Source organism: Balaenoptera physalus (genome assembly GCF_965194825.1).
Source record: "Balaenoptera physalus genome assembly, chromosome: 2".
NCBI lineage: Eukaryota > Metazoa > Chordata > Mammalia > Artiodactyla > Balaenopteridae > Balaenoptera > Balaenoptera physalus.
In genome coordinates this window covers 130,472,657-130,490,729 of record NC_138883.1, presented here as the reverse complement: position 1 = coordinate 130,490,729, position 18,073 = coordinate 130,472,657, and the positions used below count along the sequence as shown (strand labels likewise).

The window sequence follows — 18,073 nt, the reverse complement described above, 5'->3', positions numbered from 1 at the left end:
CAAACCAGGAAGTAGGCCCTCATCAGACACCCGATCTGCCAGCACCTTGATCTTGGACTTCCAGCCTCCAGAACAGTGGGAAATAAATGTCTGTTGTTTAACCCCTCAGTCTATGGTAATTTGTCATAAAAGCCTGAGCCGATGTAGACATCCCTCCAGCTCCATAAGAGCACATCACCAACTTGGGAAAGGGGTACACCACCCTCTTGTCACGTGACAATACCTCCTGCCCAGGGGAAGACAAGAGTGGTCCCTCGGGCTTGCTTCCAAGATGCAGGGAAAATACCAGTCCAACCTCCAAACCTGGCTGAGCTGCCAGCAGTAAGATTCCTCCCACAGGGCCCACACCTAGAGACTGCTCAACTGAGCAGGGTGGAGAAAAGTCATTTCACAGCCAAACAGGCTTGCCTACCTCCCGGTCTTGTTGGAATCCAGCAGGTCCAGGCCTGAGCCCTGACTCCTGGTTAAACTAGAGGGTGACAACTTAGGACAAAGAACCAGGCCCAGAGAGCATCTGCTGGAATGGTGGGCAGGCGGGCCTGGCCTTGGACGTGCAACACACGCCCTGTGCCCTCAAGTAACACACCCCTTGGGGCCTCCATTTTCTCTTCTGTACAGGAAGGCGCTGGCTCTTTTCTACTTCGGAGATGCTCCCATTCTTGCTTGCAGAGGTCAAGCCCTTTCCTTCAGGGCTCCCTATGCCGTGGGGGAGACAGTGTGCAGGAAGAAATTGAGCTGTCAAAGCAAATGAAAAACTTCCAGTCTAATCAGTGAGGAAACCAAATATCTAAACAAATCTCTCTTCTGGAAAAATAAGAAAATGAAAAAGCAATTACATGTCACATGGCTGATTAGTAATAAATTTCATTTGTGAGTAGATGGCATGAGAGTCTGACTCCTGACTTGCTTCCCCTGAAAGGAAAACATGATCTGCAATACTCTCTCATTATGGAAAACGAACCCATCCCTGGTGACTCAGCTCAAATCTACATTTGTTGGTGAGGCCTCCCTTGACCTCACACACCCTCCACTGTGCTCCCATGGCACCTGTGACACCCTTGGCTTGCTTCTCCACCGTGGCCACCACGGGCAGGGTTTGGCCTTCTTCAGTTTGTCTCCCCCACTCTCCCACATGGCATATACTCATAGTTGAACCAATCAAGAAATAAGATTTTTTGAAATTGTGGTAAAATAAACACAACATAAAATGTACCACTTTAACCATACTTAAGTGCACAGTTCAGTGTCATTAAATACATTCACACTGTTGCACAACCATCACCACCATCCATCCACAGAACACTTTCCATCTTGCAAAACTGAACCACCAAACCCATCAGACACTAACTCCCCATCCTCCCCTCCCCCAGCCCCTGGTACCCACCATTCTACTTTCTGTCACTATAAATGTGACAGCTCTAGGTACCTCATATAAGTGGAATCATATGGTATTTGTTTATTTGTGTCTGGCTTATTTCACTTAACATGATGTCTTCAAGGTTCATCCCTGTTGTAGCATGTGTCAGACCCTCTTTCCTTTTTAAGGCTACATAATATTTCATTGCTTGTATGGGCCACATTTTGTTTAACCATTCACCCATTGATGGACACTTGGGTTGCTTCCACCTTTTGGCTACTGCAAACAATTATTTGCTGCTATGAACATGGGTGTGCAAATATCTCTGACTCCCTGCGGTCGATTCCTTTGGCTATATACTAACATAGGACTGCTGGATCAGACTGCAATTCTACGTTTAATTTTTCAAGGGACCACCACACTTTTCCACAGCGACTGCACAATTTACTTTCCCACCAGCAATGCACAAGGGCTACGATTTCTTCACATCCTTGCCAACAGTTGTTGTTTTCAATTTTTTGATAATTGCCATGCTCATGGGTGTGAACTGGTATCTCATTGTCATTTTGATTTGCACTTCCCTAATGACTAGTGATGTGGAGCATCTTTTCATGTGCTTATTGGCCTCAAGGAATAAGTTTTAAACCAAAGGAATTAACTCCTCCCCCTAAGAAAAGCACCATCTCTTACTGTGGGTTGTTTCATCAAGTTGGTTGAGTAAGTGGTTTGGATTCAAGACACATTTCTCTTAGAAACACCACCAAAGGTGATGGCCCCCTAGTGAGACCACCCAAGCCCACCTAACAAGCTCTTGAAGCAGGACTAAACCTGGATCCCCATTCTGGTAAGCAGAGACCCCGTTCAACCCAAGAGAGCAGAGCAAGAGGGCAATTCCTTCTCTCTGTCCTAGGGGAAGCTCTCCAGCAAAGCATTTACTAACCAAGCACCATTTCTGTGGCTGCCTTCCCACCCCCTCGCTGAGACCTTCTCTGGCAGCCGGGGACCCAGGCTCTGGGACTCCCATTCCTGCAAACAGCCCTTGACCTACAAGGGCCACGGGTTCTCAATTTTTCCACACTCTCTATTTTAAATATTTTAATTAGTTTTTCTGGATAAGTAGATTCATGTGTTTCAGATCCTGTGTCCTAAATTTGGGCAGGGGCTATGACTCCCACCCTCATTTCTCATGCAGATCTGCTTCTTCCCCAGAAGGCCGCCTGACCCCTAATTACCTGAGCTATTCCTGAGGAAGGAAGACAGTGCAGGGCTGTACACGCTTCACACTACTGTGGGAATGACTCATTTCTCTCCTGTAGTGCTGACACCTGGGCTTTCTTGGGATTCAAATAACTGCCTCTCCTGGAGGAGAATGTTTCACGCCCTTCCCTGGAGACAGAAGGGACAACAGGAAGAGAGAGGGACAGAAGGGAGGGAAGTGTCTTCTATCCCCAAAGATAAGGCTGGACCGAGCACTCGTGAAACCCCTCTAAGTATAAAATGAAGCTCAAGTCTTAATGTAAAGGTCAGAGAAGGCAAATGATGCTAAAAGCGCAACATCGGAATCCATACACACCAGGAGGGTACCGATTATTTTTTAAGGAAATAAACAACTTTTAATGTGTATCTCCTCCATCCTTAGCAAAAATAAGAAGAGCTAACCCCTAGTGCAGATGACAGGAATGTCATACATTCAAAGGAATGTATGTGTATTTGCTCATGAAATATTTAGTCTTGTCCTCTGAAATGGGTGCCATTATCAACTCCCATTTTACAGATGAGAAAACTGGGGCAGAGAAGGAAAACAAGGTGTCCCAGGAACATCCCATCAGTAGACTTCTCATTTTGAGAGGCTCCAGGCTCTAACTCAAATCTCCAAAGGGAATCTGGACCATCAAACATGACCGGGGAGAAAAGCAGCCTGTGGCACAGCAGAAGGCCTGCTTTCCAACTGAGGAAAACGGACACTCTGAGACGCTTAGGCTCCGCTTGCTCCAACAGGTGAAAAGGGACTTAAAATTCAGAATTCACTATGCTGATAGCAGGAAAGTAGCACCAGAGTCCCCAGGCCCTTCAGGAAGCCTCTGAAACTGGCGTGTTTTTAAGGTTATTTGTCCAGTGAAAACAGCTGCAGAACAGGCAGCAGGAATCTTCCAGCACCAACCCCCAGCTAAGGACCAGCAACTGCTTCTCAGGAGAACTATAACGTGCCCAGTCGAGTTAAAAGCATAAATCAATACGCGTTAAAAAGCACCAGTAGCAAAGCCCAGACCTGGACACAGAGCTGGCATCCCCTTTCAAACAAATCATTCCTCACTGCTCCGGGTGGTGCGGTGAGGCCTGGAAACAGCCCTGCGAGGTCTGCCAGCACTGCAGGGGGCCAGGCCCTGCCCACTCCAATCGCAGCAGGCCAAGGCCACGGCCAGCCAGGCCCACGACCTAGCTCGGAGGGGAACCAGGGTCATCGCTCGACTGGGTTCCCTTGGAAAGCTGGAAAGCAGCGTCCGGCAATGAACGCACAAGCTCACCTGAAGAGGTTTCACTTTTATTTTTAGAGGAGAGGAGTAAGTCTGGAGGCCGTGTTGGCTCCCCCAGTTTCAGCCTGGTCCTCACCCCTACCAGGCACCCCTGATGCCCCCAACAAAGATGAAGCGTATGTGTGTGTACATTTCTAAAGTCCAGGGCAGCTGTTTCTGAAGGGCTCTGCTGTGTGAGCCGCCTCCTCCTGGGCCTCCCTCACCTACACCTTCACTGGTTCATGCCAGGGACCCCATCAAGAGGCCAGAGAGGTCTCCCTTGCACACTCTCTCCCAGGGAACACCCTGACGCTCAAAAGGCTGAGTCCCCTCCCAGAGCACTTGGCTCTCCTGCCCACCCCACCTCCACAGGCCCTGCCCCACCAGGAGCCTTTCCCCTGGGACCCTGAGAGTCAATACATTCAAGGAGCACTGAAGTCAGACGTCCCCCTACAGCCTCTCGTGCTCTTCAGCAGCTCGACGTCCCCACCCCTGCAGCCCACACACTTCACGAGTTCAAAACTTCACTGTAGATATAGGAAAGGAGGTCAATCCTCCAGTGGTTAGCATGGGGGGAAGGCCGGGGCCTGGAGCCCTGGGGAGAGGCCAGCAGGGCCACCACAGCATGTGGAGAAAAGACAGACAAAAACATGCATCTGTTGGATGCTTTCTACAAGCTGGTTCTGCTGAGCACCTGAGATACATTATTGCTAATCCTCACATCATCCCAAACTACAGATGGGGACACTGAGGCCTGGAGCTCCTGCTCCAATACCTGCCTACATCTGAGAAAGGGAGATAGAGGGGTACGTGCGGGGATGGGGGCTTCAAAGGCAGCCCCACGACAAGGACAGATGAAGGGCAGGCACTGTGCTGGCTTGTCCTGGTGAGTTCACATCCACCCTGTTCAACATTCGCATGGCGATTTTACAAGACTCTTTTACAGTCTATGCTTGAAATTAATGTGCCAGGTTCAAATGATTATGTTTACAGTCTATAAGAAATATCCCATCGTACAAGTCTCCTCAGGGATATGAAGCTTTTAACAATAATCTCTTCGGTGTTAATTATGTTCAGAAGTCCTCATCACACCATCCTAGACAAGTAAACTTCCGGGGGAGGGGAGGTGTGCAGGGAGCAGGCTTCACCTTCAATGGCCCTACAATGAGGCCGTCAAAGGCCTTGTCCAGAGCCCTAAAGGAGAGGGAGCACTTAAGTGACAGAGGTCTTTAAGATTAGCTACTGTCCCTGCCAGGATCCAATGCAAAAGACTACTGGCCTCAACAAGAAAACAGTGCAAGAAACAGAAGCAAATGTCTGCTCACAGTGATTCTGCTGCTTCCAACCAGACCTTCCTAAGAACTCCATCTCTCTCTACATTGTCTCAGGATCTGAGGACTGGAAAAGCCATAAGAAACAGCTTAGGGGGTCCCTGTCATTCAGAGGGAAGAGTGTGAGTGGTCAGCAGCTGCAGAGGAGGCAGTGCCCACCGGACCCCCTGAGGCTCCCCCCTACTCCCCTGCATCAGGCCAAGCCAGGCAGACCACACAGCAGAGCCCAGCCCGACTGCTTGCCTCCAATCACGTGCCCAGCTCCACGTAGTTTGAAGCCTGCCACCGACACAATTGGTGATGAGTGATTCATTAAACCCTATCTATAGGGAACTTCTGGAACAAGGCTTCCCTCCAGAGGGATGAGGCAGCCTTGACACAGGGCTAGAATCACAAGTGACCTTTCCAGGGGTTCTAAAATTTTTATTAACCTCAGTGTACAAAAAGCCTGATGAAACAATGATTTTAAAGATTGCTTTCAAGTTCTATGTAGTAGTAACTGGCCTGATAAAATGTTTCAGCTGGCAGAGTGATCATGACAAGATGAAAATAAATTTGTTGTAAATAGTGTTGTAAAGAGTGCTTCAAAGTGAATGGGGGGGGTGGGGAGAGGGACGGAGTTTGTCCCTTTAAGAAGTGTTCTGTTTCTTGAGGTCTTCCTATGTGCCAGGCACTGGGCCGTGTCCTGGGAATTCAAGGATGACCAAGGTACCATTCCGTTCCCCGACCAGTGGGATAAAACAATTTGGGGGTGATGCACTAATAGGGGTATAAGGAGAGAGCCGTGAGACCATCCAGCATGCAGGATCAAGGCCACCAGAGAGGGGGAACTGTAGCTAATTCTGAAAAGAGTTTGCCAGAGGACAAATTGGTAATATAGTTGTTCCAAGCAGAGAGGCTCCCACCTGCCAAGGCAGAGAGACTTGAATGGGTACAGCCTGTTTCAGAAACAGCCGGAGCTGCTGTTCAAAATGTCTTAGATGATGGCAGGTTGCAGTCCTCTATCAGACAGCCAAACCAACGACTTCCAAATTAAGAATAATAAAAAGCAATCACGGAGAGACCAGTCTAAAACTTTCGAAATGTAAAACTGAAGAGCCACCTATACACTAACTTAGTGTAGCCTCAACTAAGGAAGTGAGAAAGTGGATTCTGAAAATACCCAAAAAGTATGAAGCCAAATATAGAAAAATATCTAACAAAATACAACCAATGTGAGACCCAACGCCAGCAATAACAGTGTTTGTTACTATTCTCTATTAGGATTTCTGGCTGGTAAACACCTGAACCACATAAAAACTGCCCAAGGGCACACATTTAAGAATAATATTAAAGTTTTACCACATATTTTAAGTAGAACAAGAGTAAGTAAATCTTGCTTATTTTTAAAAATGAATCAATAGGTTTTTTAAATCTCTAACCTCAAAAGAAATATTTTAGAAGTTGTCATTTTCTAAAGTCCTGTAAAAACATCTTAAATCCCAAATTGTAAAAGGCACACTAAGATATAACAACTTTGCCAAAGTTGCTGACATCACTTAGGAAGCCCCTAATTCTCTCATGCTAGCTCACTGATGCAGTAGAACAATCTTAATTCAAAACCATATCCCAACGGTTCCTACAGAAGCCTGAAGTCTCCACATTTTCCTGCAAACCGGATTCCCAGGAACCAAGCCAAACAGCAAAATCTAAGAAGGGCAGTGGGGTAATTGCTATCTTCATCCATAGGGCACTGTTAATTCAGGACCCAAGAGGCTAAATTTCCTTTCTGGCCACTAGATGGCGCCTATGCATTAGTGAGGTGGGCAAAGTGCACACTGGACACTTCTTGGACACCAGCAGAAATTGACAAATGAAAGAATTAAGAGAGAAAGCATAATAAACAGATCTCTGAAATGGATGCTGCACTGCAGGCACTGGCCACTGTTTACTGAAAAAAGGTAAAATCACACAACTGTGTTTAACAAGCAAACTGCAGTCCTGTTAATAAGCACCTTAGCAAAATAAAGCTTTATTACAGAACATTTATTGAGCACCTACTATGTCCCAGGCTCTGACAATGGCAGTCAAATGTCAAGTGCGTCCTATATTTCTGGCACTACTCAAATAACATCTCTGTTCAAGGATGTCATGTCATGAGCAGTAGCAAGCTAAAGTCTGAGGGCTTAGTACATGCCAGCCTCTGTTCTAAGCACTTGACATATGTATCAGTTCACTTCGTTTTTATGAATAAATGTCTGGAATAGGTTCTATTAAAATTATAGTATTACAGGGCTTCCCTGGTGGCGCAGTGGTTGAGAATCCGCCTGCCAGTGCAGGGGACACAGGTTCAATCCCTGGTCCGCAAGGATCCCACATGCCACGGAGCACTGGGCCCGTGTGACACAACTACTGAGCCTGTGCTCTAGAGCGTGCGAGCCACAGCTACTGAAGCCAGCGAGCCATAACTACTGAAGCCCACGTGCCTAGAGACCGTGCTCCGCCACAAGAGAAGCCACCACAGTGAGAAGCCTGCGTGCAGCAACGAAGACCCAATGCAGCCAAAAGTAAATTAACTAATTTTAAAAAATTATTATATTACAGATGAGGGAACTGAGGCACAGGAAGATTAAACAATTTTCTTGAGACCTTAGCTACTGAGCAGCTGAGATTCAAACCCAAGCCCTTTGGCTGCACTGCTCTCTATAGCCTCATAAAATGACAACAGCTCAGGTACCAGACAAAATAAATCACTGTTAACCGGCACAGCAGGGGGTATGGCATCAAAAGGAATAAGGGGGAAGTCACGTCTATAGAAATGAGGGTAATCAAGAAAAGCTTCAGGAAGGAGAAGGAATCTGAGTTAGAAATTAAAGGATGGCATCTCAGATGTACTATAACCACAGGAAGGTATTCGAGGGACAGGAATTAACTGACTCAGTGTCCCATCTTTAGACAGTTACAGTATTGTCCCTATTTCACAGATCTGAAACCTAGAGGTTTTTTTAAATGAAAAAAAGTTCCTCTCCCGTCCCCCAATTTTCCTGACCTTAATTTTCTAAATATATTAGAAGATGATTTTATTTTGTTGTTTAATGAGAAAAGGAGAAAACTCTCCCCCAACTATTTCAAGTCTCTACATTTCTGTTGAGAATCAGAAAAGTTAACTTGTTCAGGGCCTGGGAACTAATTGGCAGCGAAAGAGAAACTAGAACCAGGTGACCTTGCTGTGCTCTAGAGTAGCACTTTCCACTATTCAGTATGGAGGGGGAAGGGGGACAGGGAGCAGTAAAGAGGAAAAACATGCCAAGCCATGAACACAGCAGGAGCAAAACCATGGAGACAGGAATGGGCTTACTCACCGCACAGCTAGAGCCCATTGCTGGAGAGTGCTGGGAATTCACACGGGATCCCTACAGCAAAGTCTCAGTAGGACGGATTACAGCCCGAGATGGGGGCCCTTGGACTTGATTCCTGGACCATGATGCGGCACCACAAAAGGCACATGCTGAGTATCTGGGGCTGGCAAGTCCATCAAAGCAGAGGGAGGGTGCAGGAGTCAGAGTGCCCGGCCCAGAGGCCAACCAAGCATCTCCTCTAAGAGTCCATGCAGGTCTGGACTGGACCAGGGTGGAGCCAGAAATGCACAAATCTGAACAATTTCAAGTGACTCAGTGAGGTAGAAACGAAACATTCAATGAACGAGTCTCCCCAGAAAAGGGCTGATGAACTGAAATTTAACTAGGAATTCCATCCTGATCCAACATTTGTTGTTGAAATTCTTACTGAGGTAATGTTAGACAGAAAATCCCAAATATATCGCTTGACAAAGTAAAGCAGCAATACAAAAGAATTTCCTGTGATTAAACTATACCATGTTGTGACCTCACATGTGCCATGAACTCATTATCCACAGAAATCAGACAACAGAACTAAGGAAGCTGAACAGCAGACCTTCCTCTGTCGCTGGTCTCTTTGTTCGTTTGTTTTCATGACAATCTGTGTTTCTCTTTCAAATTCGGAGTCTGTGAGCTATTGGTAGGTATTAACCCACTACTATGAGACCCCAGAAAATTAGGTGGGGAGAATAAACACAGGATGACACTGATAATCTGAGCACAACTGCTGAGGATTTTGCAACCTAAATATAATTAATAGCTGATGACTTAAGAAAACAATTGCCAGCTGATAGAGGAAGGTAGCTCATGGACCTCTCACCTGGGCTTTCTTTCTATGCTTACTACTTCTCTCCAGGAGGTTATTAAAGGTCACTAGGATACTTCCAATTTCGGAAAAACTGTTATAAACTCATCTCTCCCTAATCATCATCAGACTTTTCTCCCTTGAAGTGTTATTAACTAAAATTTGCCTAACTCAAATTGGTACTGTCTCATGTACTTAGTCTAACATGTATTTCCAATAATCAATTTTATAGAGACAAACCACTGACTGTATTTTATGTGAGGATAAGCTGAAAGTAGGCATCCAAAATATCTAAGGAAAATTTTAAAGTTCTGCTCTATAAAACATTTATGCTTTAAGACTGTCAACATATATTTGTTCTCTCACGTCAAGAGTAATTTAGAAAGCAGTATGCATACACCTGAATTACCAACCTGACAAATAATTCCAAAGCCAGTTTAAAGAAAGCTAGTGATGGGTTTAAAAAAAAAAAAGTAGCCATACAGAAGTATACAAAACAGCAACAATAATGTACTTGAAACTGTCAGAACTCGGATGAATGGATGGAAATACACACACACAATTCTGAACAAGTGGCATTTTTTATTATATAACTATTACTAAAGTAGATGCTTGTCTTGTTAAGGGGACTAAGAGGCTAAGGAGTGATATAAAAAATAAACTTTCAAACCTCCCTCTCCCAAGAACTTTCTGGACTAGGAATAGAATACTTTCTCAAGTCTTTAAAATACAAATGCTTAAATTAAAAAAAAAAATTTTTTAAGACTTCCAGACTATCACAATGTGAACAATTTAAAGCAGGTATAGCTATCTCTGCAGCATTTGGTGGTACCTGTCTTATGCATGCACATTTTCCCTATGTGGCTAGCCTCCAATCTATTTCAAATAAGAAACCATCAGCAATCATACGTGGGACACTCAGCTCCATGGACACATCCCCAGCAACTGACCAAGTAGCCATCACCAGCACTAACCAAGGAGAGGACCAATATGAGAATAAAGGCAGTCCCTGCATCCCTACCTACCTTTCCCCATCATAAATAGTAGCAACAATACACCGTAAAACTTATTGCAATCATAGGCATTCACCCCTCATCATAAAAGAAACTTTCTGTTGTGTTCCAGTAAAATCTGAATAGCAACCTATAAGTTTAAAAATTCTTCTAGTCCAGGGCAGAAAAAAGAGAAAAATGAAAGCCTTGTTTACTAGTTTGTTTCTTTAGTGTTTTAAACAAACATAGCAAGTAATTTCTATGATTTGACTCATATATTTAAAATCATATGTAGGATGGTTTATGATATCAGAACAAATTTTTAAACTTAAAGAATTGAGTCCAATAAGTACTCAACGTGTATTTATTGAGGAAAAAAGGAAAGAGAAAAAACCATTTAATTCAAGTAAAGAAATATCAATATTTCCTTCAGATTTTGAAATTAATCAATTTCATAAGCCCTAAGTGAAGATGGCAGAAGTGGAAAAAGTAGAGAAATCTTCTAAACGTATTATTTGGGATTTTACAACATGAGTAAAACTGATGATTTAAAAATAGAAAAAAAAAATAGAAAACAATTTAGTCTTCAAACTTCAAAAGTCTCAAAATCAAAGACACTGTTAATATTTTGAGTCGAATATAACCAAAACAATTTATCAAAAGAAACGAACTTCACCATGCCCAGGGAATGTGCATATATTGAGATAACAACCTAACTTGTTTTTAAAGATCTTCTGTTTACCAACCATTTTACACCAAATGTATGCCCCTTCCTCAGAAGAAATCAGTTCTTTCCAGATCCTTGGGGGTTGGTATAAGGGTGGTACTTATTTCAAAGTTTTAATTTTTCCAAATACTGAAAATCCTCCCCAAATGTCAACAAGTCTCAATGTGCAAAAACATTGGGGCTGTTGTTCCCCACTCCACCCACCCCCCCACCCCCCCGCCGCCTTAGTTTAAGCCAAATCATTTCTTTACAAATAACTGGAAAAGTTCCTCTTGATAATCGGATGCCAAACACCATTTTCAAGGAGAGGTCAGAGTGCTTCATTCATAATTCAACTTGTTGTCTTTAAAGTGTTCAGAATTTTCCTTTGGAACATCTCAGACAGAGAAATCAAGAAACTATATCCCAAGCACGTGTGCAACTATTATATATTTAGTACAATTGAGAGGCATGCATCTCTTGGACTCAGATAGCACCTGTCATAAGTTGGCTAAGAACAGCAGTTCAAAGCAAGTTGGCCTGTGGGCACAAATACCTCTTCTATGAACTAGGGTTGATTTTTAAGTGAGTTTTGAAAACAAATCGAAAAAAATCACAACCCAGAGAGAACCATGGCTTGGACATTTTACAATTAAAAAACATTTCAAGATTTAATTGCCTCCTCAATCTCTTTCTTACCCCCTCACACTTTTAAAATCAGCAAAGTATTTTATATTAAATAAGGCCTTACAATTATGAAAGTTCTCTAAAGATTTCCAGAAAGCTAACTAAGCAATGTGTAAATCCAAAAAATTTAAACCAAGTAAGTCCCATCTTCCTTACAACTCAAAACGTGCTGTGAAACATTCATGTATACACCTGTAACTCCTACTAAAGTTTTGGCAAATGGTAACTGTCCATTTTTAATCACAATTGCCATAACCAGTGTTATAAAGAAGGCAGCGCAGCTGATCGAGATGGGTGACTCTCATGGATGTCACAGCCTGCCAGCGACAATGCAATAAGAGGGAAGGTATTAATAAGGCAAGCGGTGCCGCACAGGCCTTCAGAAGATCAACAACACTGATTTGCTTCCTGTCTTAAGTCTACAGAAATGTTTTTAAAGAGCCTTTAAAATGTTACTTGAGAACTGTGTACCCTGTGCTGAGTCTGAAAAAGATCTGAATTTTCAAGAAACTTTGTTTCATGCACGATTATACAAAATGCCCCAAGGACAAAAGTGAAGTTCTCTTTCTGTGCAGGCTCGGGCATCACTTAACAAAGGATCCAGCTTCCATACAGCAGGTGCTCAATAAGTGCTGGCTGGATTCAGTTGCTTCTTACAGCTCATTCTTACAAAACAAATGAAACCAGATTTAAAAGGAAGCTACTGTCCCTGGAGGGCTCTCCTTGGCAAAACTCTAAGGCAACAAGTGAAAACGATACAGTTGATATTCATTACTGCCCTGATCTTGCAACAATAAGAACAGGAAACATTTTTATTAGTAAACTGAGCCTCAGAGGAAGACCAAAACCAAATAATAAACAACAATAATTCTTTAGGTCTTTTCCTATTAAAAGGGCAAGGTAAATCTGGATAAAGACAGAACAGTTTGAAAACAAAAATGCATTTGCTATGTTTTTTAATCTTTTGTTCAATAAGAAATTTTAACTTAAAAAAAAAAAATCACTGTATACCTGAAAAAGCTGCTGTATCCTAAAAAGATTCTCTTTCCTGCTCAGATTCTGGAGCTATTTAAGAAATAAAACAAGCAACAAAGAAGAAAAAGCCCACTGCATTAAAATGAACAGTTCTTCCTCAGTTTTTACTACCAGGGTGGTTAATATGGGATATCAAAAAAAAGACAGTGGAAATTCTTTATCATCTTAAACGTTACATTCTTTCTTGTTCGAAAACATATGTAAGAAAACTGGAATAGAAAATGCCATCCAGACTCGGCTCCTAAACTCTCATCTTGGAAAGACCAACATCGTTTCAGATTCAGTTAAGGATTTTACTGTCACAAATCGGACTTTCACTACTAGCACTTGCGTTTTTTTAACCCAACCCCTTAATCCTTAATGTGAGCTATGTCTAACCAAGATTCTTTTCTCCTGTCTGTCCTTTTCTCCTATGGCATTGAATCTCTGTTGTTAGAGCTTCAGCGATCAGTTTGTAGTTCATGGATCTGAAAAACTCCATAAATAAAAAAAAAGAGAGACATCAACCTGCTGGACAAATTTACTTAATAATTTTAATCTAGATTCTATGTTCAAAGGAACACAACGCATTCTTTTCAACCTTAGCATATTTTTTTTTAAAAATCCCATATTACATTTGGGATATAATTCACATGCCATAAAAATCACTAATTTAAAGTGTACAATTCAATGGTTTTTAGTATTTTCAGAAAGTTGTGCAACCATCGCCACAATCTAATTTTAGAATATTTTCATCACCCCAAAAAGAAACCCTGCATCCATTAGCAGCCACTCCCCACCCCCTCCTCCCCCAGCCCTATGCAACCACTAATCTACTTTCTGTCTCTATGGATTTGCTTATTCTGGACTTCATATAAATGGAATCATACAATACGTGGTCTTTTGTGACTGACTTCTTCCACTTAGCATGTTTTTAATGTTCTTCCAGTCAACCTTAGCATATTTCTTAACGTTGGACTTTTCTAATCCTTCTGACAAATCAAACATATAACCTTTTAAACTTCAAACCCACGCCCCACCCCTCCGCAAAAGTACCGTTTACTTGCTATTTCCCTCTAGAGAAGCTAAACTATAATTTGCTATTTAGGTTCTTTCCAAACTTCTTATTCTGGATTCTTCTCCTGGTAATAAAACAGCAACTTCTTTTAACACCAACCTTTCACATACCTACATTTCCCTGACAATAAGATATGACTGTGCCTGGGGCAGAAAGATGACCGGATCTTTTTAATGAGATGGCCACAATACATTTAAAGTGCACATTGACTTTTTTTTATATAAAAAAAGCATCATATTATTTGGCTATCACTCCTAACTCCCAAACCTCTCTTCTTCAGATGCACTGTTCACAGTACATTGATACAAAAGTCTGTATGACTTCATCTGCTTCGAAACGTCTAGATTTCCTAAGTTAAAGATTTAAAAAATCATCCCTACTGCTATCACACTCTGAGAGAAAACACTAATCCCTAAACAGGCCAACACAATATTAATCAACAGCACCCCAGTCTCTATTATATTATACTAGACAGTCAAAAGAATGTTGGTCTCTGATAGGACTCAGTGGTTTATTTCTATCAGAAGTAAGCGTTCCAGCACCTTTTGGACTAAGAACTGAACACACCCTGACACTGAGCATATCATTTACTCCTGAAAACTTCTCAAGCTGTAGGGAGGGGCAGGTAGTGAGTTAGAACTTCAACAAACCATAATGAGGACTGGGGTGCTTTCTGGCCATCCATCAAGTTTTCAGAAACCAACCATTTTCAAGGGATCCTTGAGCAAAGCTTTGGCATCTAGGACTACAAAAGTACATTAAAATGCCCCTACCCCTCCTGACTGTTTTCTCAGGGAAAAAAACCACCTTTCACAAAGAATATTTTTCACGAAGAACTCCAAACATGATATCCTATTTTAAAATGCCGGAGTCCTGCATGGGAGAAGCAAGGCCATTCCTGCTGTTGTGAATTTCAGAACTTACTAACATTAAACAATAAAACCAGAGACACGACACAGTTTAACAACATGCTGTAGTAAAATGGATTAACTCTCCTGTGTCTCCTAAGCTATATTTAGCTTTTAAAGGCTAGAAACCCTCCTCTGTCCCCCCAAACACTATCTGTGAGCCTTAGAAGGGAGCCGAAAGCCCTTCGCCCAATCCAGCCAGCGGAAAGTTTAGAAAACAAAGAACAGGAGAGTTCAGACTTGTAGAAGGTCCGGACTCAATCACAGTCTTACTCCATGAAGTAAACACGCTAATTCTATAAAAATCTGCTGTTACTCCGTCATGAACTCATTTCTTACAAAACGTTTAAGAAGGGTTTGTTTACAGGAACAGCCTTTCCGAATTGCCCCTATGATGGGGACAGACGGCCCCCGCTGCCTCCCGATTCCCCCCCCCCTCACTCTTCGAGGCTCCGTCGTGATTTTTCAAAGTTAATTGGCACCACCTGCATACCCTCGGCAAGCCTTACTCACCAACACGCCCTCGTCTTTCCTAGCCCCAGTTCTGTGACTGCGTTTAAACTTTCATCGCGTTCAAGTTACCCTGCCATCGCGAATGTACCAGTAAGCCTCACTTTAATGTTTTGAGAAGAACAGGACTCCCTCCTTTCCTTCCTCCACACCCCGCGGGGCCCTAAGTTCTCACTCCCTCCCTCCCCGCACTTCCCTACCCCTACCCGACACTACCAAAACAAAAGCTATCAGATTGCAGGCGACAGCGTGTGGAGCGATATTGCTTATTAACTATGTACAAAGGAAGTGCGGGGCAGCGGGGGAGGGAGTGCAACAAAACTCTGGCTACGAAACCCAGCCCAAGGTTGCGCGGTCGCAAAACAAAACACCCTCCTCCGCACCCCCGCCGCCGCAGATCCTGGCGCCCCTTAAACGACGACGCACGACACCTCTCGCCAGGGCCCGGCGTCTCGGTGTCCCGGAGCGGCCGTGTGGCTGCAGCTACAGCCCCGCGTTGAGAGCACGTGTATGGAAATGCAAGTCGGCTCCGACCACACACCCACTCCCGCACACTCGGATGCTGCCCTACCACCCCTAGCCCCGCCAGGAGGAGGAGAGCGTCCACCCACCGGTAAAATCTGGGACAAGCTCCCAGCACCCTCTGAACTGGGGGTCCGGACGCGCTCCCCGGAAGAGCCCAACTGACGCAGGGCCCCCGACCTCGCACTTTTCCAGGGGCTGCATGGAGGGGTGGGGGGCCTAGGCGGGAACGCTCCCTGCACCCCCGAAGAGCACTGAGCAGCCCCGGGAAGCCGGCGACTGGCGACCCGCCGCGGGTCCGGCGAAAGCCACAGAGAAGGCCAGGAACCCAAAGAGCCCAAGGGACAAAGCGCGTTGGGCGACAGAAGGCCGCGCTGGAATGTTTGGAAACCTATCCTGGGGCTGCGAAGCCTCTCCGCCAGGCACCTCCTCCAGGGCACCTTGCACCCCCAAGGCCAGTAGGCTGCCCGCTCCCGCCACCGGGCACCGAGTCTGCCCCAGCCGCGAGGTGGCCGCGCGAGCTGTCACCGCCGCCTGCGCGGTGCGCGGCCCCGCGCGCCGGGAGGGGCGCGAGGTGCGGGAAGCCGGGCGCGAACTTCCCCGCTGGAGCCCGCGGGCCGCCCGGGAGTGAGCGCTGCGGAGACAGCCGAACCCCGGGGCAGGGCTCTCGGGACAGCGAAAGAGAAAGCCACCGAGGCCCTTCCCGCGTGGGGATGCGCTGAGCTGGGGCCCGCGGGGCTCCAAACTAACGAGCCTGGGCCCCGGGGCCCCTCCGGCCTTCCGGCCGAGCCCCTCGGCGCCCCGCCCCGCGGCTCCCGAGACCGGGAGCCCGACAGCTGCGACGGTGGCAACTCGTGTTTCGCAAACAGGGCGCAGCCCCTCAGAGGAAAAGTTCCCGCAGTGGCCGCGGGCGGCGGGCACATACTCACTTTCTCCACTCGTCGGCCAGAGCGAGAGCGCGGCGGAGAAAAATAGGAGCCCCCACAGCGAGGTCGGGGACCCTCCTCCGGAGCCAGACTTCATTCCTTTTATTTGGGACGAAATTCCCCTTTCTCAAAAAAAAAGGGGGGTGGGGACGAAAAGAAAAAGTCTCAAACTCAGTCTTCGCCCCCCCCTCCAAAAACAAGGGCGAAGGCAACAATACTCCAAAGGCGGCGCCGGCCGGGGGTCCGCGGGGCTGCGCGGACGGGGCGGGCGGCGGCGCTGGGCGGCCCCTCAGCGCCGGCAGCCGCGGCCGAGGACTCGGCGAAGTCGGGAACCCGATGCGCGCCGGGGCGGGCTGTCGGCGTCGTCGGCCTCCATTTTCAAACCCAAAGAGACAGGAGGGAGGAAAAACTGCAAAGAAAGGGGGCAAAGCCCAAATCCGTCTCGGCGAGGAAGGACAAACCCGACCCCAGACAGAGGAAGAGGCTGTCCGACGCCCGAGCCTCCGCGGCGGGAGGGCGCGACGCAGTTCGCAAGATTGCCCCGAAGTCCGGGTCGCGGGCGAGGCCGACCGGGGGGCAGAAATACGGAGTAAAAATGAATGAGCGGCTCCCCCTCCTCCTCCTCCTCCGGGCTCCGCTCGCCGCCGCCTCCTCCCTCAGCTCCGCCGCCGCCGCCGCCGCGAGCTCCTTCCCAAATCCAGGACACACACAAAGCGGCGGGCCGACCGCGCCGCGCTCAGCACTCCCGCCGCGCCGCCCGGGCTCAGCGCCGCCGCCGCCGCCGCCCGACCCGCGCCGGCCCCCGCCCGCCGCCGCTGCCGCCGCCGCCGCCGCCGCCGCCGGCTCCGCGCGGGGGCTCCGGCTCGCTGAAGGTCAAAGCCGAGGCGCGCGGCGCGCCGTGGAGCTCCCCTCGCGCGGGAGGGGCGTGGAGGGCCCGGGGAGCGGGGCCGATGGTCTGCAAGCTCCGGGCACGGGCGCGCCGGGGCAGGCTCGTTGGCGGCGTCCCTCTCCCTCGGTCGCCTCTCGAGTTCGCCTGGTGCGCTCGCTCCTCCTCGGGTTTTTTTCCTTTTTTTTTTTTTTTTTCCGCTCAGCAGAGTTAATGCTGGTAAACAAGAGCCTCAGCCTCGCCGCGCCGCTGCCGCCGCCGCTGCCACACACTGGGGGCTCGCGCGCGCGCGCTCTCGGGGCCGCGCACACTCGCGCGCGCGCGCACACCCGCCCGCGCGCACACTGGAGCGGCCACAGCCGCAGCCGCGGCGCGCGGAGGGCCCGGCCCAGGCCGGCGCGCGCCAAGAGCCGGAGCCTGGGATCTCAGGGCAGTGCGGAGCGGAGCCCGGGCGTGGGATG

The 18,073-nt window shown here is 46.9% G+C and overlaps 1 protein-coding gene across 2 annotated transcripts in view; it reads right to left on the bottom strand.

The window, feature by feature from the left end:
• IGF1R (insulin like growth factor 1 receptor) overlaps positions 1-16,869 on the bottom strand; it is a 310,095-nt gene extending 293,226 nt beyond the window's left edge. For both annotated transcript variants that reach the window (XM_082448429.1, XM_082448430.1), the window contains exon 1: positions 16,730-16,869. In XM_082448429.1, coding sequence (XP_082304555.1) covers positions 16,730-16,823 — 94 coding nt within the window. In that variant the 5' untranslated portion in view covers positions 16,824-16,869. The remainder of the gene's footprint in view (positions 1-16,729) is intronic.
• Between the last annotated feature and the right edge of the window lie 1,204 nt (positions 16,870-18,073).